General features: G+C 35.7%; 4 protein-coding genes across 8 annotated transcripts; 3 read left to right on the forward strand and 1 right to left on the reverse strand.

Annotated features, from left to right (window-relative positions):
* Positions 1-28: 28 nt before the first annotated feature.
* On the reverse strand, positions 29-11,829 carry LOC107839148 (spastin). Of its 3 annotated transcripts, none has more exons than XM_016682515.2 (13): positions 11,371-11,829; positions 8,815-8,906; positions 8,688-8,707; positions 5,952-6,198; positions 5,764-5,859; positions 5,569-5,684; positions 5,408-5,488; positions 3,766-3,889; positions 3,173-3,222; positions 2,413-2,503; positions 1,440-1,475; positions 1,229-1,326; positions 29-551 (listed from the first exon to the last, which is right to left on the reverse strand). In XM_016682515.2, the coding sequence occupies exons 1-13, from the start codon at positions 11,682-11,684 to the stop codon at positions 435-437; spliced, it is 1,482 nt and encodes a 493-aa protein (XP_016538001.2). In that variant the 5' UTR covers positions 11,685-11,829; the 3' UTR covers positions 29-434. The 3 variants fall into 3 exon arrangements, 2 of the variants coding, with proteins under 2 accessions (XP_016538001.2, XP_016538000.2); XM_016682514.2 differs by having other exon boundaries at positions 1,425-1,475; positions 11,371-11,811; XR_001665054.2 differs by lacking the exons at positions 29-551; positions 1,229-1,326 and adding an exon at positions 2,996-3,072 and having other exon boundaries at positions 11,371-11,818.
* A 1,957-nt stretch (positions 11,830-13,786) lies between these two features.
* Positions 13,787-16,322, forward strand: LOC107839144 (cytochrome P450 704C1). Of its 3 annotated transcripts, XM_016682509.2 has the most exons (6): positions 13,787-14,469; positions 14,554-14,838; positions 14,957-15,298; positions 15,428-15,581; positions 15,682-15,803; positions 15,986-16,322. In XM_016682509.2, exons 1-6 carry the CDS (start codon positions 13,948-13,950, stop codon positions 16,193-16,195), a joined length of 1,635 nt encoding a protein of 544 aa, XP_016537995.2. In that variant the 5' UTR covers positions 13,787-13,947; the 3' UTR covers positions 16,196-16,322. The 3 variants fall into 3 exon arrangements, with proteins under 3 accessions (XP_016537995.2, XP_016537997.2, XP_016537996.2); XM_016682511.2 differs by lacking the exon at positions 15,682-15,803 and having other exon boundaries at positions 13,791-14,469; XM_016682510.2 differs by lacking the exon at positions 15,682-15,803 and having other exon boundaries at positions 13,796-14,469; positions 15,428-15,628.
* A 471-nt stretch (positions 16,323-16,793) lies between these two features.
* Positions 16,794-19,599, forward strand: LOC107839146 (cytochrome P450 704C1). Its single transcript, XM_016682512.2, has 5 exons — positions 16,794-17,486; positions 17,567-17,851; positions 17,966-18,307; positions 18,434-18,634; positions 19,203-19,599. Exons 1-5 carry the CDS (start codon positions 16,953-16,955, stop codon positions 19,398-19,400), a joined length of 1,560 nt encoding a protein of 519 aa, XP_016537998.2. The 5' UTR covers positions 16,794-16,952; the 3' UTR covers positions 19,401-19,599.
* Positions 19,600-20,360: 761 nt separating this feature from the next.
* On the forward strand, positions 20,361-23,392 carry LOC107839147 (cytochrome P450 704C1). The gene is made up of 5 exons (XM_016682513.2): positions 20,361-21,241; positions 21,370-21,654; positions 21,779-22,120; positions 22,238-22,438; positions 22,916-23,392. The coding sequence occupies exons 1-5, from the start codon at positions 20,720-20,722 to the stop codon at positions 23,093-23,095; spliced, it is 1,530 nt and encodes a 509-aa protein (XP_016537999.2). The 5' UTR covers positions 20,361-20,719; the 3' UTR covers positions 23,096-23,392.
* The last annotated feature ends 111 nt before the right edge of the window (positions 23,393-23,503 follow it).

Consider the following 23,503-nt stretch of genomic DNA (forward strand, 5'->3'; position numbering starts at 1 on the left):
TAAAATGTGCGATTACTTGATCATGTGCTTGGTTGAAAGTAGACGTTTGTAACATAATAATGATGCTCACTCCAAACTCAAATTAATTGAGGAGGTTATACATCATTCCCCTCGCAAATGTATTTATTTTTAGGCTATTGGTAAGTGTTGGGAGAGCTAGTGTCTTCCACTATGACAATAGTGTGTATTCAATAACTAGTTCCTATACAAACGTCTAACAAAAAGGGGAACCACAAAACGTGTATCACATGTGATCTAGACATGCTTCGCTGGGAATTATGTACCTAGGAATATCCAAATTTTGGTTAATATTCAATGTAAGTTGTTATGTACACGTACAGGCCTGCCCAAAAAACAAGTATTACCGTCCGCTGGCCTGTCAAACTTCTGCTTTAGCTTACTTGAAATTGCAACAAATATTCAAGAGTTGGGCCTTAGTTTGCACCAAACTCTTGATTCCACCTTTCAAGCTCCCCCCACTTGCTCTTTTGCAGACTAGGCCTAATCACTGTCATGGCTTTCTGAAAATCTCCATATCTTAAACCCCTCACCTGCAAAATCAGAACATCAATATTGGATGAGTCAATACCCATGATTTTTGCATTCTGACTTACTTCCAAGTGCTGGTCATCAAGATGAGAGAGAGAGAGAGAGAGAGAGAGAGTTTCAACCCTCAGATATAGAACCAGATAATTATGGAATTACAAAAGGAACCTAGAGCTTTAAAAATGCTATTTCCAAATTGTCTTAACTCTCCTCTTCACTAAGCTTTTAAGATAAATTGCTATCCAATTTCAGATGATGCACCCAAAGGTGTATAACAAATTCAAACTGACATCTAAGACAAATGACATCAACCTCGGGGTTTTCAATGGAACTATTAGATCCTATATATGACAAGGTTGACTGAGCAGAGAGCTCAAATTTCAAACGAATTTAATTCTCGATAATATTTAATTTGTACAAATTCATTAAAGAGTCTAAACATTTTTAGACAGCCCAAAATGAGAAGTGTGTCCAACAAGTTGGGACAGGGATGGAGTACCTAATTGAGCATGGGAAGAGTATTCAGATTTCAACTTCATATACGAATACAAGGACATATCTGTGGAGCAGTATTTCATCTACTCTGGCAATATGCTTTTTACTTCATGCAGAATCACATTAACTACTACTGGAAAAACAAATTCAAGACGTAGTACTGTAAACTTCAGAAGAGAGCTCCCACCTGATTTGCCTTGACTGAGAGAATGTTGGCACCAAGCTCTCTGATTGGCATCATTGCAGCTTCCTCACATAAGGCTTGCAGATCACTTCCTGAATACCCTGTGGAAAAGTACATTTCAGATGAGCTTCCACAATATATGTTGATAAAGGTTCTTAAGAATCAGATGTTCAGTTAAAAGAATTTCTAAGGGAAAAACCTTTAGCACTTTTACCTTCAGTGTCTCTCACTAATCGTTCTAGATCTCCATCTATCATCCAGTAAACAACACTGAATTAGGTTACATTGCAATAACAGGCAATTCAACTAAGGACTCTCCTTAATATTTCACAAAATAAAAAGAAATGGTCTCTCCAAATACAGTAAGTCCTTGAAATTGTTAGATTTGATGCTGTGTCATCCTCATAAAGATTGTATAAGAAAAACAGTTTGAGCATAAAAAAGTGAGAAGGATTATCAGTAAGCTTAAGAAAGATAAGTCCATAATGCACATTGAACTTAGTTATAACACCACAAATTCAAACTCATATAGAGGACAAATTTGTGCCATATCCCCCCCCCCCCCCCCCCCCCAAAAAAAAAAAGGAAAAAAAGGAGGGATGTTGGCCTTAAGGCAGCAGGCAAGCGCACAAGATTCTGTAGGAGGGAAAATTAGTGATACTGTGAGACACAAGCTCCATTATTTAAAAGAACTCTGGCTTGCAACTATCTTACTTTTTGCTCACAAGTTCAATCACAATGACTTTTGCCGAGCTTAGATGGAAGAAAAAAAAAAGGGAGGGGGACGCATTTCAAGAGATTCCTTATGCCCCCAGTTTGAATTAGACAAAAATTTCAAGGTCTTTTGATGTTTCCTTTTTTCATTTCTTAAAATTTTGTATATTAGATTATTTGATGAACTTGCACATCATCATGAATGTATTTAGCTATTATCCACATTTCACATCTCATATTACTTACTGGTTTTGATAACTGAAGCATCCAGATAAGACCAGTACATAGATCACAAAATCGACTCACTTCATTAAAATTTTTAAAAGAGTGGGAAGAGGGAAGAGCCTTGGGGGAGAGGGGGTCAATATTAGAACTACTCATTCTAAATGGGAACTCTACTTTATGGTCTACAAACAGACAGCAGTTAGCCATCACAAAATAATAATGCATCTAGTTTTCAAATGCAATCTCACCAGGCAAAGAAAAAGCGTTTCCCTTTAGTCTGTGTTTCAGAAGTTGTCTTCTAACACTAGCATCAGGTAGAGGTATATATATTCTTTTCACCTGTTTCAAACAAGCACGTTGAGAAGAAAACAATTCTACAGATTTCTATAATATTTTTAAAGAACAATTCATGTTGTTCTCGAGAAATTAGAAATATACTCGCCTGTACAATACTAATTAAGCTTCTGTGATCAGAGATGATGAAAGGAAACTATTCATTTAATAGGGGACAGCTTGTGAAGCAATTTGCAATTTAGTTTCTCTACTAATTTACATTCTTCTTATTATTAGCCACTAAGCAGATTCAGATCATTTCACCTAGTTTCTAGAGTCAAAGAGTACTTAGGTAATGCGGCACACGTACTCCCACAATCCACATTTGAATTTCCAAGTAGGATGCTGCAAGGATATCAAAGTGAGAACTGAAAACGTTAACTGGTTTTTTCTTTGATCAAGAATTAATTGGATTATTTTGATGATTTGTTAGAGAACATGGGCATATGTAACTTCATACACACTAGAGGATCTTTTTACCAAGTAAAGGCTTCTTACACGAGAATTATGTCGATTTTGTCAAGAAAAAACTCTATATTCATGTCCATCCCTTTTGTCAGTATTATTGACTTTACCTATCAGGCCGAAGGAAAAACATATTTAAGCAAGCCAATAATGAATTCACAACCATGTTCCCACAGACAAATTGCATTCTGATCAAATACCAGCACTTACCAATCTCCTTAGAACAGCGTCATCCAAATCCTGTGGCTTATTTGTTGCACCTGCATTAGCATACGCAGACAGCTCAGACGCAGCAACTAGAGAATACAAGGACCAAAAAGTTCAACTTCTGTAGACTGATAACATATGCTCAAGAATCATGAAAACTTATAGTTCTCAAATTTCCATGGGCAGGAGGGTTGTATTTTTAAAAAAAAAAAGGAATCGGCTAGTAACGGAACTTTCAGAGGGCCCCTCAAAAAGTCACTGCATCAGAAACAGTTTGACAGTAAAATTCCTAGCATACCAGAGTTTCAGACTAGAAACAACAACAACAACAACATATACAGTGGATTCCCACAAGTGGGGTCTGGGTGGACAAGAGTGAACGCAGACTTTACCACTACCTTGTAGGCAGAGAGGCTGTTTCCAAGAGATGCTAGGCCCATGTAAAGTTTCAGACTAGAAAGGGCTTGGAAAATGACCTTTTGACAGATGATTACACCCAGAAAACACTAAGACATGAGCATCAGTTAGCAGGATAGGTCATCTGTGAGAGAGACACCATAACTAATATAATAGTTCAGAAACAGAAAGAAACTTACCAATTACAATTACCAGGCCATCAGAATTTGATGTCACCCCATCAAACTGAACTAAAAACTCTGACTTCAACCTTCTGCTTGCTTCATTCTCATTGGTAGTCCTAGTTGACATAATACTATCTATCTGTTAACCACAAAGCTGAAAGTAAGGTTTGCTACCAATAAGTGACGGATGCACATTTAGATGTCTTACCAATGAAAGACCCAAGCAAACCTAGAGAGAGATATGTACTTTTAAGCAGTAAAGTCTAAAAAAAGAATATTGATTATATTATTTTTCTTTTGAATGAGTGGAGAGAAAAAAACGCAGGCGGTTTTGACCAGGGTATCTGCAAGAACCATACGAGACTTCATACACAGAATCAAAACAAAGACACATTACACACATATCAAGGATGAAAGTCAGAATGCCAATCAGTTCGAGGCAAACAGATAATCTATACATAGCTAATTACTTTCCAAAATCGCACAGCAAATATTGCAAATCCTAGAGAGGTCTATCCAAGACTTTTTCAAGGCAAATATATAACCAATACATAGCTGATCACTTTCCAAAATTACATAGCAAATATTGCAAACCCTATAGAGGTCTATCCAAGACTCGACCAGAAAGCTTTACTTTCACCTGGTAGATGTGCCAAGTTCATTAGACTTTGGAAGCCGACAACAAAACTTAATAACAGACAGTTGTCAGCCAGCGATTAGCTAATTTCAAAGGCATTGAAGTAGGTCAAGATAGAAGGTGCACTTATCCAGATCATGAAGGAATCCAGCAAAAGTTTGAGGTGGAAAGGCAAGTGGAGCTACTCTTCAGTTCTTTTTTCTACTTTCTATAGGTTTGTGAGGAGTGTGAAGGCCATGGTAAGAACATCCTCCCTGTGACCAGAAGGTCACAATTTCAAACTGTGGAATAGCCTCTTGCTAAAAATGCAAGATAAGGTTGCTTACAAGTTATAACAAACCCAATGTGGTACTTCCTTCCACAGACCCCATGCCCCATGCATAGCAGGAGCTTAGTGCCCCAAGCTGCCCTTTTTTGTTTGTAAAGGGGAGTTCGAGATGGTCCGGCTCCACTTTTATCAGGAAAAAGCAATTTTCACTTATAACAGTCTTTTACTTTTTTCTATTTAATTTGTCCCCCACCCACCAAAGAAAGTCCATATTTGATGGAAAAGAGCTAAATAAAACAACAACATACCCGGTAAAATCCCACAAGAAAGAGAGCTAAACCTGTAATTTATTATACATTTAAAAGATCCTAGTCACAAGCCTTTTTCTTCTTTCTGTTTTTTGCAAAGTTTTTGTAAAAAACAAAGAATTAAATTCGACTTCCTCTCCTACTTACTCTTCAGATACAGATGAACTATTTGTTTCCTTGTTAGATTCAGAGAAGTCAGCACCCAGCACGATGAATTTGAAGCAGAGGGGGTTAAGTGTGAAGAGTCAGCTAATGCCCTACTTTTATTATTTCTTAGAAGAATGGCCCCAAATAGAGTGAAGAAGACAATTGTCTAGGACTCTTAAAACTTTTTTTGTGGATATTTCTTGTATTGATTAAATGAAGGCCTAGTAGGAAAAGCATTGAATTAATTATATTAGCTGAGGCATCAACTGACACAATAATTTCTGATAAAACACTCACCTCATCCATGAAAATTACAGAGGGCTGTCTGGAAATGGCAACCATGAAAAGTGTCTTGACAAGCTTTTCACCCTCTCCGACCTGTCAAAATGCGAAGCTCAGTATATCAAAATGACACAAAACAAACTCAATCAAAAGGCACAAACAAAGGAGACACACACCCACTTTGATGTTAACGAAGAAGCAGACACATTAAAAAATGTTGCCTGCGACTCTGATGCTACGGCTTTAGCAAGCATGGTTTTTCCGGTACCTGGTGGGCCAAAAAGAAGTAGACCTGTAATACAGTAACATCAACCTTGTCAGAAAAAAGTTCCTGTGTAAGCTACAATGTTATTCACGCAGAGAAGTAATACCTCTAGCAGGCCTTCTTAAGCCAGTGAAGAGGTCTTTTCTTTTGGTTGGTAGAATTACCATCTCTAACAGAGCCTGCTTTGCCTTTTCAAGGCCAGCTGCAGGAAAACAAAATTCATGATTAAAATATTTAATAAATCATTACATAGGGGTAGGAGGCAGCGGAGAGGATAAAAGTTTGGCTTCTCACCAATATCTTCCCATTTAACAGAAGGGCTTCTATCCACAATTACTGAATTAATCATGTCTACCAACTTTGGATCATACCCACTAGCAGCAGCAGATTCCTGTGAAGGCTTATGGCTTAATATGCTATTACCAGGAACCTTCATAACAGAGCTGTCTTTCCATGAACTAGGCGCGGATCGAGATACTGCTTTTCGAGCAGACAAACTTGATTGTGGAACAGTCACTCTTTGGGTTTGTGGTGCTGAATGCTGGGGAGAACATGCCAAAACACATTATGATCACATGATACTTAACCCGCTTCGCAACTTAAATCCCAGAAATTCACATGATGTCCAACTCTGGCTTTATTCAAAAGTACAAACCAGAGGGAGTAGGGGTACCATGAATAAAACCAGCTGGTGGCAAATGTCTTTCTCAGATCGTAAAACTTTCTATGATAACATAATTTCATTTCAAAATGATTTGACGGCCATGTTCAAAGTTTACCAAATGACTCGTAATAAACTTCCTTTATTAGTCTTGTCCCTGGGACCCTTCATATGGTAAAGTGATTGGGCTATGCTCAAGCCTTCTAGATAAAGTTTGGCCTAGCTATATCCATGGCCACATCAGCATTTTTAATGATTAAAAATGCTGATGTGGCAAACTGTTTGGTTTCACACTCCATCACGCGCGTGATGGAGTAAAAATGCTGATGTGGCAAAATGTTTGGGTTCACACTCCATCACGCGCGTGATGGAGTGAATTTTCAGCCACATCAGCATTTTTAATGATTAAAAAAAGGAAAAAAAAAACCATTTTTATTTAATTTTTTCAAAAAATTCAATTATCCCCTCTTCCTCCATTACTTCCAATCTAAAAAAAAGTTTTATCCATTTATTAATTTTGTAAAACTACAGTTTATTAATTAGTTTATGAAATAAAAAAATCATCTTTTTATTAATTTTGTAAAAATTTCTTTTATTAATCTAAAAAAGTTCCATTTATTAATCCAATCTAAAACTTCAGTTTCCATTCCTATAAAACTCCTTCAATTTTGTAATCTTACTTATATATATCATATGAGTTTTTGTAACTAAAACAATGTACTCCCTCCGTTTCAAAAAGAATGACCTACTTTGACTTGGCACAAGGTTTAAGAAAATAAAGAAGACTTTTGAATCTTCTGGTCTTAAATTAAAGTTGTGTCAAATGTACCAAAATGTCCTTTAATCTTGTGGTCCTAAACATGCCATTTGGAAAGTTGAAATTAAAGTATTGCCAAAAAAGGAAAGGGATCATTCTTTTTTAAACGGAGGGAGTACTAAATATCGAAGCAGATAATTTAAAAAATAATAAATAAACAAATACTAAAGAAACTAAGACACGTACTTATAATAAATGTAGTTATATTGGTTATCTATTTTTAGTTCCTAACGATTTGATTTTTTATTGAACTGATAAGAAAACATTCATAAAATAGAAAAAGTAGTAACTAACATAAAAAAACCGAATTTTAGCCACAACCAAAATCCTACTTATGGGGTGTAAAATAGTAATTTAGCATAAACTTATTGGGTTATCGGTTTACCCAATAACCCAATAAAAAAAATCAAAATCGAATCAATGACCCAATGATTTTTTTTTACAAAATCATTAAAAAATCGTTAACCCAATAACGATAAATCAATAACATTTTTATCGATTCAATTTTTGTACACCCCTAACTTAAATTGCAATTTCTTACTCCATTAATTATAACAAGAAACATATTTGTGCATGTGAGTCTCCTCAAAATACTAATCGAAACACTAATTGGAAACTACTATGAAACACTAACCAAAAAAAATAATTTCATATTTTTAACACACAAAAAAATATAAATTTTTAGATAATAGCTTACTTGATCGACAAAAATTCAACCTTTCACTATTTTGGAGTTGAGGAAAACTGAAAAATATAATTTTTTTAGAGAGACATCGAATAATTAAGGGTAGAAGTGAGTTATTTTTTAATATAGGATAAATATAAGGGAAATGGATGGTATTTATCCACGTGGACACCACGTCAGCACTTTTTTCCACATGTCCGCGAGTGTATTACACGCAGTGGATAGTCAAGCAAAAAGGGGCCACGAGACATACTAAAAGAACAAGTTCGGGGGTACTTAGAATTAGTCAAAGTTAGACGTACCATGAATAAAATGTGACAAGTTCAGGGGGCTAATGTATACTTCTCTCTAAAAAAAGATGGTTTTCCATAAATGACAGCCAATAATCTGTACAAATAGGAACCTCATGGGTGCACACAAAGTCTTTCTCTACTCAAAATCTTTGCTATTCCTCTCTCCACATGGTCCACATAAGTGCTAGGGGAGACACATCCCATGCCCTGCATCTTCTCTTTTGTCTTCTAAAGGCCCCAATAAACAAGGTTTCTTTCACAGCCCCCAACATGTGAATGACTAAATACATTACTTTTATTGACAAAATTATCATTAGGACATCATAACTAAGAAATTGGAAAAAAAACATAGAAATGACAGCAAGCAGATGCATCAAAGAGAAGAACCACTTTGAGCAACAACATTGCTCCATATTAACATCAAGAGCTCGTGGTGAAGTTCCAAGATTAGAAAAGGAGAAGTAGAGTTATTAGCATTCCATCGGATGGAAAAGATGTATTTGTTTCCTAAAAATGAACATCTGAAATTGTCTATTCAACAGAACAAGCTTACACTTCACACAGCAGTTCATACCTTGACTGAAGATGTGCCACCTGAAATGGGAGTATGCGCAAAGGGAAGAAAGAAAATTACTCAGTTATTCTCTCTGATAGCTGAGATATGATTAAAACCAATCCAAGAAACAATAGGATTTTTGAACCTGTCCGTCGACTTAGAGTCTGAAGCCTGTCTGAAACTTGACACTGCCATTTTGATATCTTTTGACGATATGATTTCACCTTCTCGTGTTCACTGTTTAAAAACCACAAGAGGAGAGTTGTGTCTCAATTACTCCATAATCCATCAGATGGCTAAGAAAATCACATATGACAGAAAACAATGAGCTACCACATATTACTTTAATCATAAGGTTTTCTGTTCATTTTACTAGGTGTACGGAAGGAAACCAACCCATTTTCCATCCTATGTACCTACAACTGCTGACATGCTACTTCAAAAATCTAAAAAATCACATAGAAGATCAAAGGAACTCTTGCTGCAGAAAGAGAAAGAGAAAGAGACTGACAATTGTGTCTTTAACATGAGATTATGGTGGGATATGTTTCAGTGGTTCGGAGTTTCTTGGGTTATGCCAAAACCTGTGAAAAATTTAATGTTTTGTCGGAGAAACGGGAATAGAAGGAGCCGTAAAGCATGGAACTTGGTCTCTCTTGCGTTGATGTGGATTATTTGAATTAGCGAAATAGGAGAGCTTTTGAGGGGGTAGAATCGAGTTTTTCTCAAGTGAAGAATTGCCTCCGGTCTCTTATTTTCTTCTGATTCACCTATAAAACCCCTAGTCATATAGAAGAATGAGTGGACTATGTAGAGAATCAGATTTTGCAGATTCTTTGCCTTTTGGATTTTTCTTTGTATATGGCCAACTCGCCCTTGTTTATGAATGAAACACACTTACCTTATCAAAGAAAAACAAATCCAGTCTATGCAGACAGAGCTGCAGGATCTTGGTGTTCAATGAATTAGCATTCTGAACATGTGTATGATGCTCAATTGCACACAAATAGGAGAAAGAATACTCAAAAGAAAATTCAGAAATTTAATTATACACATAAAACTCCTATTACGAAGAGTAAGAGCAGTGTTAGTTTGATTCGTATGGAATTAGCACGACCCGACGATCAACTTCTTGGTGGGCATCATCAACGTTAATAACAGCTCACGCTTTTTAAAAGATCTTCTTTTATGGTTATGCCGGCGATGATAGGTGGATCTGGTAACTGGTCTGTTCCAATTGTGATAGGTGCGCCTGACATGGCATTTCCACGATTAAAGAAGAAGCCAACTCATATAAGAAACAGATTTGTCATGGTTCTCTAGGTTACCACTTACCCATGATGCTAAACCATATATATGTTTGAAAATATACATGCAGATGCAGTAATATCCCTTTTGCCGCACTGAAGCGTAAAACGCAGACATGACAATCATATGTCACAAGTTATGTTTAGAAAGTTAGATAGAATTCTACAGGTCAAAGAGAGTGCACTGCATTCAATCTTCAGAATTCCCAGCCCAACCAAATAATCAATCAATCAAATATACCTCGATCCCAAACTAATTGGGGTTGACTATATAATCTTCTATATCCGTTCCACTCAACCAATAAGCATTAGATTATTTTTATCTTCCCTAACACCAACACTTAAGCAAATTAGATAACATACACCCATTCAATTTAAACATATTTAGGCAAACAATGAGCTAAGGTTGATCATACCCCCTACTCTCACCTTGAACTATACATATGCGTGCCAAGTTGACAATTTTTCTAACTATATATTTCCAGAAAATCTGCACTCACTGTAACAAAAAAAGGATGCCTGCAGTAGACTTCGCACTGACTTAGTGGGTGTTTGGACATGTTTTATTGTGAAATTTGGAAAAAGTAGTTTTTGTTTTCAAAGTGAAAATAATATTTGAAAATTGGAGTTGTGTTTGGTCATGAATACAAATTGGAGTTGTTTTTTGAATTTTTGTGAGTAATTTGGGAGTGAAAAAAGAGACAACACTACTCATTTTTTCACATTTTGGAAAATTCCGAAATTCAACTTAGTTCCAGAATTTTATGGCCAAACACATTTTCCTGAATTCAACTCCGGAAAAAGCGAAAAATTTCATGGCCAAACGTCCCCTTAAATTCTTGGATTTGCCTCTGTCAAAATCCTTTTCATTAAAATATTGTAGCATTAAGCCTCTAATGATTCTAATCAAACAATAATATGCACCCAACAATGCGGCCTAGGTCAATGAAGTGGGTTGAGAAACCTTAGAGACAATTAAAAGAAACCACTAGGTGATTCTTCCAATCTGTCCTAGCCTTAGTGGAAAAAGTTACCTTGTGCATTCAAGGATGTGGCCTAGTGGTCAATAAAGTGGTTGAGAACCATGAGGTCTTATATTCAAATCCCAGCTAAGACCAAAACACTAGGTGATGTCTTGCCATCTATCCTAGCCTTGGTGGACATAGTTGCCTGATATATGTTGCTGGTGAAGGTATCCCGTGAAATTAGTCGAGGTGCGTGAAAGCTGACCCAGATACCACAGTTATCACAAAAGAAGTTTACCTAATATCTCTTGCCGGTGGGAGGTGGCAGAAATTCCGTGGAATTATAAAAAAAAAAAAATACACAACACACACAAAATACACCAAAAAGATCTAAAATTGAATTCAATGGGAGGGAAAAAAACAGAATACCTAGAAGTTATATAAGAAGGAACCGGGGTAGAAACACCTTCAGCAAGTATCTTTTGAGCATTATGATAATGTGAAATTGCATCATCGACCAACCCCCATTCTTCAGCTCTAACAGCTTTATCGATCTCTCCTTTCGCCAATTCAAAGTATCCTTTTAGCTTATACGCCGTCCGTTCATTTCCGGTAGCAACGCCATCCATCGTCCGATCGCCGGAGTTTTGCTGAGGATTATCGTTCGGAGAAGAAGACGGTGGCGATGGTGTATCGGTGAACATCGAGCTTAGGGTTTCTGCTAGGTCTTTTAGAAAACTCATTTGGGAGAGAAAATTGTATTAATGGTGAATTGGAAAATTTGGTACCATTAAGGCCCTGTTTGGATGTTTGGATGAAGTAAAGTGCTTTTATTCTGAATAATCATGGAGCACGTACGGTTTTCAGAATTGCTTTTATTTTCTTGCTCGACTATTTGAAAAAAATTAAGTAATACAACAATTAATTAATTTAACAACCAATAAATATTAAGATGGTCGAAAAAAAAAATGTGAGGTTGCATCACTTTCCTTCAATTCAATTATGAAATCTCACAAAAAAATATAAGGTTGCATCACTTTACATCAATTCAATTATGAAATCTCAAATACATACTCTTTTTTTCTCAAATTATATATTGTGATTTTTTTTTAAAATAATTATTTTAAATTATGACAAGACTACTTATCTTTTCTTTTTTATTTTATCTGTAATGATTAATAATTATTCATGAAGATTACAAATATCTCAATAAAATAAATATTTGATAAATCTAAAGAAATAAATGAGGGTAAAATAGTAGAAAATGATAACTACATACAATTTGAGATGAGAGAGTGATTTAATAATATTATTTAAATAAGATAATCACATATCATATTTTTATCTTAATATAATAATATTATTTAAATAAGATAGTCACATATCATTTTTTTTGGGTGCCCAAAAATCCCCACAATCAGCAGCCGTGAGACTAATCATTTGTTCCTCGATCAGCACATTTTGCGGTAAGAAACTCGCACATATCATATTCTTATATTAATATAATAATATTATTTAAATTAGAGAGAGAAATATTCTAATTTGAACCTTTTATTTTTTTAATATTAAATTGAGATGTACTTAGGGGAGGGACCGAGAATTATAGCCAAGTGTATCAACACAATAGATAGCGAGAAGATTATGAACCATGATGCTACATCTACTTGTTAGATTCGTCATTAATGTGGAGTTTGTATTACTCTGTCCATCACAAATTAGCTGTCCCTAATTTTCTAATTTGATTTCCTATTTAACTTATTCTTTTTTATTAATCAAGAAGAGATAAAAAAAAAATTCATGTTTTATTCTTTATATTAATTATTTTTTCTTCAAATTAAAATGTAAATATTATTTAATAGGGACATTATGATAAACTAGTCCTGATATTAATTATTTTTCTTAATGAATGTCCATTTCAATTTAGGATGAGTAATTTGGGACGGAGGAGTATAAGAGAAGCCCATTGGACTTTTACGGAGCTTGGCCTTCTTTCCCATTTCAAAGGAACGTCGTGTGGATTCATGCTATATCTGGATTATCAACATGTAACAAACTGTTGCATCGAGAAATTTCTACCATAAAACAGTTTTCAAATGACTATGGTTCTTGACTAGTTTGTATTAGCAATTTTCTTTTCCAACCGTGGTGTGTTAGCTGAACTATTTGACAGGTACTTACCACTTACTACCTTCCACCATCAAGTATACGATCGTTTGATATGAGGTATGAGGAATAAATAATTTTGGAATAAAGCGAAGGATTATGTTTGATATGAGGTATTAGTTACTATCGGGATCATTTATCCCATCAATTACACTGATGGAATAATTTATTCCATATACATAATTTATCTCGAAATAATTGTTTTCCAACCAAACACAATTATATGCTGAGTAAATTACCTGACAGGTTACGTTTGTGTTTTTGTTAGAGTTTTGTTAGTAAAGCTAAATTAGTGCTCATATGCATAGAGTTAACGATGGTTAATGCTGATGTGAGGACAAACAAGCAAATACAGCAGGGTATGTTGCACTTGCAGACTATACAAACCTTAAGCTACGTGTGATGATGAAACACCATATCTGATATCTATATTTAAATCCACAGGGGGCCCAACCGATAATAGTTTAATGCTTATACCAAGTGAGTAGGAGCGACTAGTGAAATGTTCTTTTGTTTATTCAAGTTTCTTTCAACCATTCATTTTCTATATGAGTAGGAGGTGGTGGAGCCAGATTTTTCATCAAAAAATAAAAAAAGTAGACACATGAAGAAGCCAAAGGTTCAACAACTAATGTATGAAAAAAAAAAAATAACTTTATCCATATACAAAATAGTGGCTGCCCTGACTAGTACATTGATTTTTCCTTGCTCCCACTCAAGCAAGAATCCAAACCATTGTGATTCGTTAAGTTTCTTGATTTGTCTTTGCATGTGTGTTATATAGTAATCTATATTTATGGTTGTCATTTCTCCAAATATACACCACTTTTGAAAAAAAAAAGAATGGATTTTCTCTATACCATCTTCACCTGTGTAGCAATCCTCTTCTTCGTTTGTGTTGCTTCCATTTTAGTTTTAATACTAAGTATCTATGCTGGCAAGTCAATCAGAGACCCCAAATATGCACCAGTGATGGGAACCGTGTTTCATCAACTCTTGTACTTCAACAGACTCTATGATTATCAAACAGAAGTGGCTAAAAAGACCACTACATTCCGGCTTCTAGCGCCCGAGCAGAGTGAAATATATACTACTGATTCAAGAAATATTGAACACATTCTTAAGACCAACTTTGGCAAGTACTCCAAAGGCAAACGGAATCAAGAGATTTTTATGGATTTGTTTGGCGAAGGGATCTTTGCCGTAGATGGTGAGAAATGGAAGCAACAGAGAAAGCTTGCAAGTTTTGAGTTCTCAGCTAGAGTATTAAGAGACTTTAGCTGCACAGTTTTCAGAAAAGGAGCGGCCAAATTGGTCAGCAAGGTTTTTGAGTTCTCTCTTGCCAACCAAGTTTTTGATATGCAAGTAAGTCATTTAAGAACTTGGTAAAATTTCAGGATTATATCACTATCCAGTCTTTGTCACTAAACTATGCTACTGTACTTGTAGGAACTGCTAATGAGATGCTCCTTGTATTCAATATTCAAAGTTGGATTTGGAGTTGATCTGAACTGCCTGGATGGATCAGGTGGTGGTGATAGCGAATTCATCAAGGCCTTTGATGATTCAAATGAATTGACATATTGGCGTTATGTCGATCCATTCTGGAAGCTTAAGAGATACTTCAACATCGGCTCTGAATTTCTCCTGAAAAAGAACATTAAATTTATTAGAGAATTTGTTGATGAATTGATTAAAACAAGACGCAAACAGCTAGAAATGAAACAAGATTTTGTAAGTCTTAGTTATTAGAATGTTAGGAGAGCAAGAAATGATTTTTAATCTTTTGTATGTTATTTCAAAATCACTTTTGAGTCTAACATAATTATTAACCTTTTATCTGTTATGCAAGACGGATAAGGAGGACATACTGTCAAGGTTTCTGGTAGAGAGCAAGAAAGATCCAGAGAAAATGACTGATCAGTATCTCAGAGACATAATACTGAATTTCATGCTTGCTGGCAAAGATAGTACTGCTAATACTCTTTCATGGTTTTTCTATGTGCTTTGCAAGAACCCATTGATCCAAGTAAAGATTGTTGAGGAAATAAGAGAAGTCATTGGCAAAAACATGAAAGATAATGGAAGTGTGGATGATTTTGTAATAAGTATTACAGAAGAAGTCCTCGAGAAAATGCATTATCTTCATGCAACATTGACCGAGACCTTGAGACTATACCCAGCTGTCCCAGTGGTACTGCTTCTGTCCATAAAACTGCAATATATGCGTTACCAAAACCAAATAAATACTATATCGTTTCTGCTCTTTTGCATCTCTCTGTGACTATTTGTCCTGTGCGACATGTTATTTGTTCATATTCAGGATGGCAGGTGTGCGGATGCATATGATGTTCTTCCTGATGGCTTTCACATCAGTAAAGGGGATGGGGTCTATTATCTGTCCTATGCAATGGGGAGAATGCCTTACATTTGGGGGAATGATGCTGAGGATTTCCGGCCAGAAAGATGGTTGAAAGGTGGGATTTTCCAGCCAGAGTCGCCATTCAAATTTATAGCATTTCATGTAAGAGAATGTTTTAATTATTTTATACACTCATACTTTGCGTCTACTGATAGGTGATCACTGGGGCTATATAGGTGCTGTTAAGTATAGTTCACAAAATAGGAGATTATGCTCAAGGATGTCAAGTTTTAGCAGAGAACTGCTCAAAATCTTGCCAGGGGCTTTTGATGCTTATGTTAGTTTTTAGCCGCAAAGATAATATTTTTACTTTGGTCTAAAGAATTTATGTATTCTTTTGGCTGTATTGTATGTAATCTACTAATCTGTAATTGGATTAGAAAACCATAAGGGATATACTGCTAAATCTGTATATATATGTTATCTTTTCTCTAACTCATTGGTTTATTTAATTTACAGGCTGGTCCAAGAATATGTCTAGGCAAAGATTTTGCTTACGGACAAATGAAGATATTATCAATGGCTCTTCTACATTTCTTCAGGTTCAAATTATCCGATGACACGAAAGAAGTAACTTATCGAACCATGTTTACACTCCATATCAATGACGGGCTTCTGGTTCATGCAGTTCCAAGAAGAGGATTAGTAGGCAATTATAAATTCGAATGATACAAAATGTCATATTTAAAGCTAATCTACAGATGTAATGACTATCATATGAACTACAACTTCAACTATTCACAACTTTCTTACGAGAAAGTGGATGCTAATATTTCATCAAGTTCTTGATTTCTAACTTGCTACTGGATTCCATATTCCTAACTTGGCTTTTTTTAGTGAAATTGAATAAAAACTAAATATTAGGAGTTCAAATTATAAAAAACTACAAAGTCCAATTTAATGCTCTTTTTCCTTGTTACTGAAACAAATAACACACAATGAGTTAAGAACTTCTGATATTTACCTAGACTACAAAATTTGATATACTAGACCAGATTATGCCCTATAAAGGTTATAATGAAGCTGATCTTGACCTGCCATCCAAGCGCAAATACCTTGGATGAAAATATAATTAAGTAATTACTGGTCTGAGGACAAACAAGCAAAAACAGCAGAGCAAGTTGCAGACTATATAAACCTTAATTACGTGTGAAGATGAAACGTCATATCTATATTTAAATCCACAGGGGTCCCAACCTATAATAGTATATATTAATGTATAATTTATCCTTGCTTCAAAGCAACAGTGACATGTTCTTTTGTTTATTCTACAAGTCTCTTTCAATTCAGTTTCTGTATGAATAGGACCTTGGTTTTTCCATGATCATATCGATTGTGAAAAAGTTTCTTGATTTGACTTTGCATTTGTGTGATATATAGTATATACAGACTATTGTTAGCTCTCCAAATATACAACCTTTCTGAAATGGAAATGGAAATGGATATTCTCTATACCATCTTCACCTGTGTAGCTATTCTCTTGTTCATTTGTGTAGCTCCTATATTAGTTTTAATAGTAAGGATCTATATTGGCAAGTCAATCAGAAACCCCAAATATGCACCAGTGGTGGGAACTGTGTTTCATCAACTCTTCTACTTCAAAACACTCTATGATTATCAAACAGAAGTGGCTAAAAAGACCCCTACTTCCCGGCTTCTGTCGCCGGAGCAAAGTGAAATATATACCACAGATTCAAGAAATATTGAACACATACTTAAGACCAACTTTGGCAAGTATTCCAAAGGAAAGCAAAATCAAGAGGTTATAGACGATTTGTTTGGCAAAGGGATTTTCGCGGTGGATGGTGAGAAATGGAAGCAACAGAGAAAGCTTTCAAGTCTTGAGTTCTCAGCTAGAGTATTGAGAGACTTTAGTTGCACAGTTTTCAGAAAAGGAGCAGCCAAATTGGTCGGCAAGGTTTTTGAGTTGTCTGTTGCCAACCATGTTTTTGATATGCAAGTAAGTCATTGAACAACTAAATAAATTTCAGGGTTATCACTAGCCAGTCTTATCACTAAAATATGCTACCATACTTGTAGGAACTGCTAATGAGATGCTCTCTGGATTCAATATTCAAAGTTGGCTTTGGAGTTGATCTGAACTGTCTAGACGGATCAAGTGGAGATGATAACGAATTCATTAAGGCTTTTGATGATTCAAATGCATTGACATATTGGCGCTATGTCGATCCATTCTGGAAGCTTAAGAGATACTTCAACATCGGCTCTGAATTTCTCCTGAAAAAGAACATCAAATTCATCGGAGAATTCGTTGATGAATTGATTAGAACAAGACGCAAACATCTAGAAATGAAACAAGATTCTGTTAAGTCTTGATCTTTTATTATTAGAATGTTTGGAGAGCTAGAAATGTAGCCTTTTCATCTTTTAACGCCTTTGAGTCTAACATAATTATTAACCTTTTATCTGTTCTGCAAGATGGATAAGGAGGACATACTCTCAAGGTTTCTGGTAGAAAGCAAAAAAGATCCAGAGAAAATGACTGATCAGTATCTCAGAGATATTATACTGAATTTCATGCTTGCTGGCAAAGATACTACTGCTAATACTCTTTCATGGTTTTTCTATGTTCTTTGCAAGAATCCCTTGATCCAAGTAAAGATTGTTCAGGAAATAAGAGAAGTTATTGGTAATAACATGAAGGATAATGGAAGTGTGGATGATTTTGTAACAAGTATTACAGAAGAAGTCCTCGAGAAAATGCATTATCTTCATGCAACATTGACAGAGACCTTGAGGCTATACCCTGCTGTCCCACTGGTACTACTTCTGTCCACAAAACTGCAATATATGCATAACCAAAACCAAATAAATCTATTGTTTCTACTCTTCTATATCTATCTTGGAGTATTTATCATTTGCAATATGTTATTTGTTGATATTCAGGATGGCAGGTGTGCGGACACAGATGATGTTCTTCCTGATGGCTTTCACATCAGGAAAGGGGATGGGGTCTCCTATATGGCCTATGCAATGGGGAGAATGACTTACATTTGGGGGAATGATGCTGAGGATTTCCGACCTGATCGATGGTTGAAAGATGGGATTTTCCAGCCAGAGTCACCATTCAAATTCATAGCATTTCATGTAAGAGTATGTTTTAATTATATTATACCTTCATATGTAGTGTCTTCTGAACTGATATAGGTGATCACTAAGGATATACAGTCGCTTTTAAGTATAGTTTGAAAGTAGGGTGATTATGCTCAAGCATGTCAAGTTTTAGCAGAGAGCTGATTAAGATCTCGTCAAGGGCTTTTGATGATTATGTTAGTTTGGAACCGAGAAGATAGCAGTTTGCTTTGGTCTAAAGAACTTTTGGCCTGTATTGTATGTAATCTGTGTTAGAGTGGGTAAAAGTCCCACATTGGTTGGGGAATGGACTAGTGGTTTGCTTATATGAAGTTGGGTAATCCTCACCTTTTGAGCTAGCTTTTGAGGTTGAGTTAGGCCCAAGGTCCATTCTTGACATGGTATTAGAGCTAGGTCCATCCCTGTTTTGGGCTCTCGGTCCACGCGCCAGTGCCAGTGTCAGTTGGGCCTGGGCATTAATTGGGATTACAATACCATAAGCTATATAATGCTAAAGCTTCCTTGATGCAGGGGCAGCATCGTACTATCTTTTCTCTAACTCATTGTTTCATTAAATATGCAGGCTGGTCCAAGAATATGTCTAGGCAAAGATTTTGCTTACCGGCAAATGAAGATATTATCAATGGCTCTTCTACATTTCTTCAGGTTCAAATTATCCGATGATACGAGAGAAGTAACTTATAGAACCATGTTTACGCTCCAAATTAAAGAAGGGCTTCAGGTTCATGCCGTTCCAAGAAGAGGATTAGTAGAAGCATGAAATGCAGCAGGCACTTTCTAATTCAAACAATATAAAAAGTCATCTTTAAAGATGATCTACAGATGTAATGACTGTCTATTCCACCATATGAACTATAAGTTCAACTATTCACAACTTTCTGACAAGAAAGCGGATGCTAATATTTCATCAAGTTCTTGATTTCTTCTTAAAAGTAAGGAATGGCTTCATGTTAGTGAGATGTTGCACCCTGAATTCCATATTCCTAACTTGGCTTTTTTTAATGAACTTGAATAACAAACTAAAATTAGGAGTTATGACAAACTATTATCAATTTTAATGCTCTTTTTTCCTTCTTACTGAAACATGTAACACACTGAGTTATGAACTTCTGATGTTATCGAGAACACAAAATTCGATCAATTAGATCAGATTACACCCTATAAAAGTTCTCATGAGACTGATCTTGAGTCGCCATCCCAGTGCGAATACCTAGGATGAACAGATGTGGCATAGAAAAGTTGAAATTGCAGCAGCTGCCTAACTCACAAGGAACTAATATCAGCTTGAGACTTTTACCAGATGGACCATCAAACAGATGAGCTCAAGAGTTTTCAGGAAATAAAGAGGAAAAAGACAAAGGAACTAGGAGAGAGAGGGAGGGGGAGAGAGAGAGAGCTTGAATAAAACTTAACAATGAAACAGAGAATTGAGTAGAAGTTTCTGATACACAGAAAATTGCAATTGAATCTGCATGCGCCCTTAATCTGTGGTTCTCTATCAATCAATCAACTATGCATTAATTCCAAAATGTTACCTTGAGAAAAATCTACAACAGAAACTTCTTTCTAATGATTAAGCATGCTTCTTGATTAGTTTATGTATATTCTTGTTACTCAGGTTAATTATAATAATCAATAAAGCATAGAGACTACAGGAGCCGATTGGTGAGGTTAGGACAAACAAGAAAAAACAGGAGAGGAAGTTGCAGGCAAGATAAACCATACGGTATGTGATAGGGACATGTTCTTTTCTTTACTCTGTCAGTTTCTTTCAGTTCATTTTCTATGATGTGACTAGTAATATTTTAGCAGTCCAGCCCAGCAAGAATCGAAACTAACAGTTCCCTCCAAGAAAACTGTTTTGATAAATCTACTAAGAATTAAAAAAGTATCAGTGAAGCTTCTTAAGTATATCCTCTCTAGTACCAATAGGATTCGAGATTTATACTAAACTTGACCAGAGAGCTGTTCAGATCCTAACGGCAAATGAACTGACAAGTGAACGAACTTTCAGTTTTGACTTTGCCCGTGTGTATATACAGATAGATGGTTGTCACCTCTCCATATTAGAAAAAAAAAATGGATGTCCTCTATACCATCTTCACCTGTACAGGAACTCTCTCTGTCATTGCTTTCACTTCCTTCTTAGTTTTAATACTAAGGATCTATGCTGACAAGTCAATCAGAAACCCCAAATATGCACCAGTGGTAGGAACTGTGTTACATCAACTCTTCTACTTCAAAAGACTCTATGATTATCAAACAGAAATCGCCAAGAAACTCCCTACTTCCCGATTTCTAGCTCCAGGTGAGAGTATAATATGCACCACTGATCCAAGAAATGTTGAGCACATTCTTAAGACGAAATTTGGCAAGTATTCTAAAGGCAAGCGTAATCAAGAGATAATAATGGATTTGTTTGGAGAAGGGATTTTTGCAGTTGATGGTGACAAATGGAAGCAGCAGAGAAAGCTTGCAAGCCTGGAGTTCTCAGCTAGGGTATTGAGAGACTTTAGCTGCACAGTTTTCAGAAAAAGAGCAGTCAAATTAGTCAGAAAAGTTTTTCAGTTCTCTATCTCCAACCAAGTTTTTGATGTGCAAGTAAGTCGCTGAACAACTCCTTTAGCACTTCTTTTCAACTTTATGAGTTCCTAAACAACTTAACACTATTAGTATTATTTCAATAGTCAGTTGTTATCACGACGCTATTTATGCCACCATACTTGTAGGAACTGCTAATGAGATGTTCCTTGGATTCAATATTCAAAGTTGGCTTTGGAGTTGATCTGAACTGCCTGGATAGATCAGGAAGAGATGATAACAATTTCATCAAGGCCTTTGATGATTCCAATGAACTGATATATTGGCGTTATGCCGATTCATTCTGGAAGCTTAAGAGATACTTCAATATCGGCTCTGAAGCTCTCCTGAAAAAGAACATCAAATTCATCCACGAATTTGTTGATGAACTGATTAGAACAAGGCGCAAACAGCTAGAAGTGAAACAAGATTCTGTAAGCCTTAATTTGAGTATTATTAGCGTGTTAGGAACGCCAGACCTTTATACTTACATCCTTTAAAGTACGGAATCTTGTTGACTCTTATCATTATTTATGAATGTTTTGTCTGTTCTGCAAGATTGATAAGGAGGATATACTGTCAAGGTTTCTGGTAGAGAGCAAGAAGGATCCAGAGAAAATGACTGATCAGTATCTCACAGACATAATACTGAATTTTTTGCTTGCTGGAAAAGACACTACCGCTAATACTCTTTCATGGTTTTTCTACATGCTTTGCAAGAACCCATTGATACAAGAAAAGGTGGTTGCGGAAATAACAGAAGTTACTGGTAATAACATAAAGGACGAGGAACATTTGGAAGATTTTGTTGCCAGTATTACAGAAGGAATCCTTGAGAAAATGCATTATCTTCATGCAGCATTGACAGAAACCTTGAGGCTATACCCTGCAGTCCCATTGGTACAATTCTTGGCCAAGAAACTGCAATTTCTCAAAATTGAAACCAAACTACTCTATTCGTTCTACTCTCTCGAGTGACTATTTGACACGTGTAACACGTTATTTGTTCATATTCAGGATGGCAGGTGTGCAGATGCAGATGATGTTCTTCCTGATGGCTTTCACATCAGAAAGGGGGATGAAGTCAATTATATATCCTATGCAATGGGAAGAATGCCTTATATTTGGGGGAATGATGCTGAAGATTTCCGACCTGAAAGATGGTTGAAAGATGGGATTTTCCAGCCAGAGTCACCATTCAAATTCATAGCATTTCATGTATGTATTAAACCTTCATACTTGGTAACTCGTGAATTGGTATTTATTGTTGAGGCTCTACATTTGTTGGGAAGCATATTGCAAAAAATAAGAGATTAGTCTCAAAGATGCCAAGTTTTAGTAGAGACCTAAAGAAGTTAAGCTGTTGTACAAACATAACCCTTGATAAATTACCTTCCGTACAATGTTAGATTCGAGCCTAATGTTTGTTCATATATTGACCTTGCACACAAAAATATCATACCGTCATCTAATGGTTGTGATAACTTACAAAATTCTAGACTGCAGTCAAATGTTTTCTCATAAGATATTCAGTCTGCTCAAAGGGGATCTTAGATCGTGGTCTAAAAGGTCCATAAGTTGTAAGAGAACTAAAAAAAGAGGATCACTTACTAAACATCTGTCCCAAAGAAGGGACAACCAACAAAAATTTCAATATTATCCTTTCTCTAAGTTGTTTGTTTTCTTGATTCACAGGCTGGTCCACGAATATGTCTAGGCAAAGATTTTGCTTACAAGCAAATGAAGATTTTAGCAATGGCTCTTCTTCATTTCTTCAGGTTCAAATTATCCGATGAGACGAAAGTAGTAACTTACAGAACCATGTTTACACTTCATATCAATGAAGGGCTTCCAGTTCATGCAGTTCCAAGATGAGAATTAGTAGGAGGCTGAAATGCAGAAGGCATTTTGAATGTCATCTTTAAAGCTAATATACAGAAGTCATGACTGTCCATTTTTGACAATTTGAACTATTATTTCAACTATTCACAACTTTGTGTCAAGAAGGTGTATACTAGTACTATTTCATCAAGTTCTTGATGTCTTCTTAGAAGTACGAAATGGCTTCATATTAGTAAAATGTTGCACTCCTGGATTCCATATTCAAAATGTTGGTTTTTCTAGTGAACTTAAATAACCAAGTAAAAAGTAGGACTCGTTTTGAAAAATTAATAGTTTGCATAAAGTAAAGGAGTATTTATCTTTATAGATTAATTAGTTTACTTTATTGTAATGATTAGTTAGTTAGTTGGAATCGTAATGGTGCTTGTAGTCAAGTAGTGT

This window comes from Capsicum annuum, unplaced genomic scaffold (assembly GCF_002878395.1).
Source record: "Capsicum annuum cultivar UCD-10X-F1 unplaced genomic scaffold, UCD10Xv1.1 ctg3524, whole genome shotgun sequence".
NCBI classification, from domain to species: Eukaryota; Viridiplantae; Streptophyta; class Magnoliopsida; order Solanales; family Solanaceae; genus Capsicum; species Capsicum annuum.

What these genes read in the sequence shown, in the direction of transcription:
- LOC107839148 (XM_016682514.2), bottom strand. Translation starts at nt 11,684, where the DNA reads ATGAGTTTTCTAAAAGACCTAGCAGAAACCCTAAGCTCGATGTTCACC. An exon ending in GACTCTAAGTCGACGGACAG is followed by an intron (nt 8,708 to 8,814) that starts GTTCAAAAATCC and finishes CTCCCATTTCAG; the next exon opens with GTGGCACATCTTCAGTCAAG. An exon ending in CTTCGTTAACATCAAAGTGG is followed by an intron (nt 5,489 to 5,568) that starts GTGTGTGTCTCC and finishes GCATTTTGACAG; the next exon opens with GTCGGAGAGGGTGAAAAGCT.
- LOC107839144 (XM_016682509.2), top strand. Translation starts at nt 13,948, where the DNA reads ATGGATTTTCTCTATACCATCTTCACCTGTGTAGCAATCCTCTTCTTC. An exon ending in TAGAAATGAAACAAGATTTT is followed by an intron (nt 14,839 to 14,956) that starts GTAAGTCTTAGT and finishes CTGTTATGCAAG; the next exon opens with ACGGATAAGGAGGACATACT. An exon ending in TATACCCAGCTGTCCCAGTG is followed by an intron (nt 15,299 to 15,427) that starts GTACTGCTTCTG and finishes GTTCATATTCAG; the next exon opens with GATGGCAGGTGTGCGGATGC.
- LOC107839146 (XM_016682512.2), top strand. Translation starts at nt 16,953, where the DNA reads ATGGAAATGGAAATGGATATTCTCTATACCATCTTCACCTGTGTAGCT. An exon ending in TAGAAATGAAACAAGATTCT is followed by an intron (nt 17,852 to 17,965) that starts GTTAAGTCTTGA and finishes CTGTTCTGCAAG; the next exon opens with ATGGATAAGGAGGACATACT. An exon ending in TATACCCTGCTGTCCCACTG is followed by an intron (nt 18,308 to 18,433) that starts GTACTACTTCTG and finishes GTTGATATTCAG; the next exon opens with GATGGCAGGTGTGCGGACAC.
- LOC107839147 (XM_016682513.2), top strand. Translation starts at nt 20,720, where the DNA reads ATGGATGTCCTCTATACCATCTTCACCTGTACAGGAACTCTCTCTGTC. An exon ending in ACCAAGTTTTTGATGTGCAA is followed by an intron (nt 21,242 to 21,369) that starts GTAAGTCGCTGA and finishes CCATACTTGTAG; the next exon opens with GAACTGCTAATGAGATGTTC. An exon ending in TATACCCTGCAGTCCCATTG is followed by an intron (nt 22,121 to 22,237) that starts GTACAATTCTTG and finishes GTTCATATTCAG; the next exon opens with GATGGCAGGTGTGCAGATGC.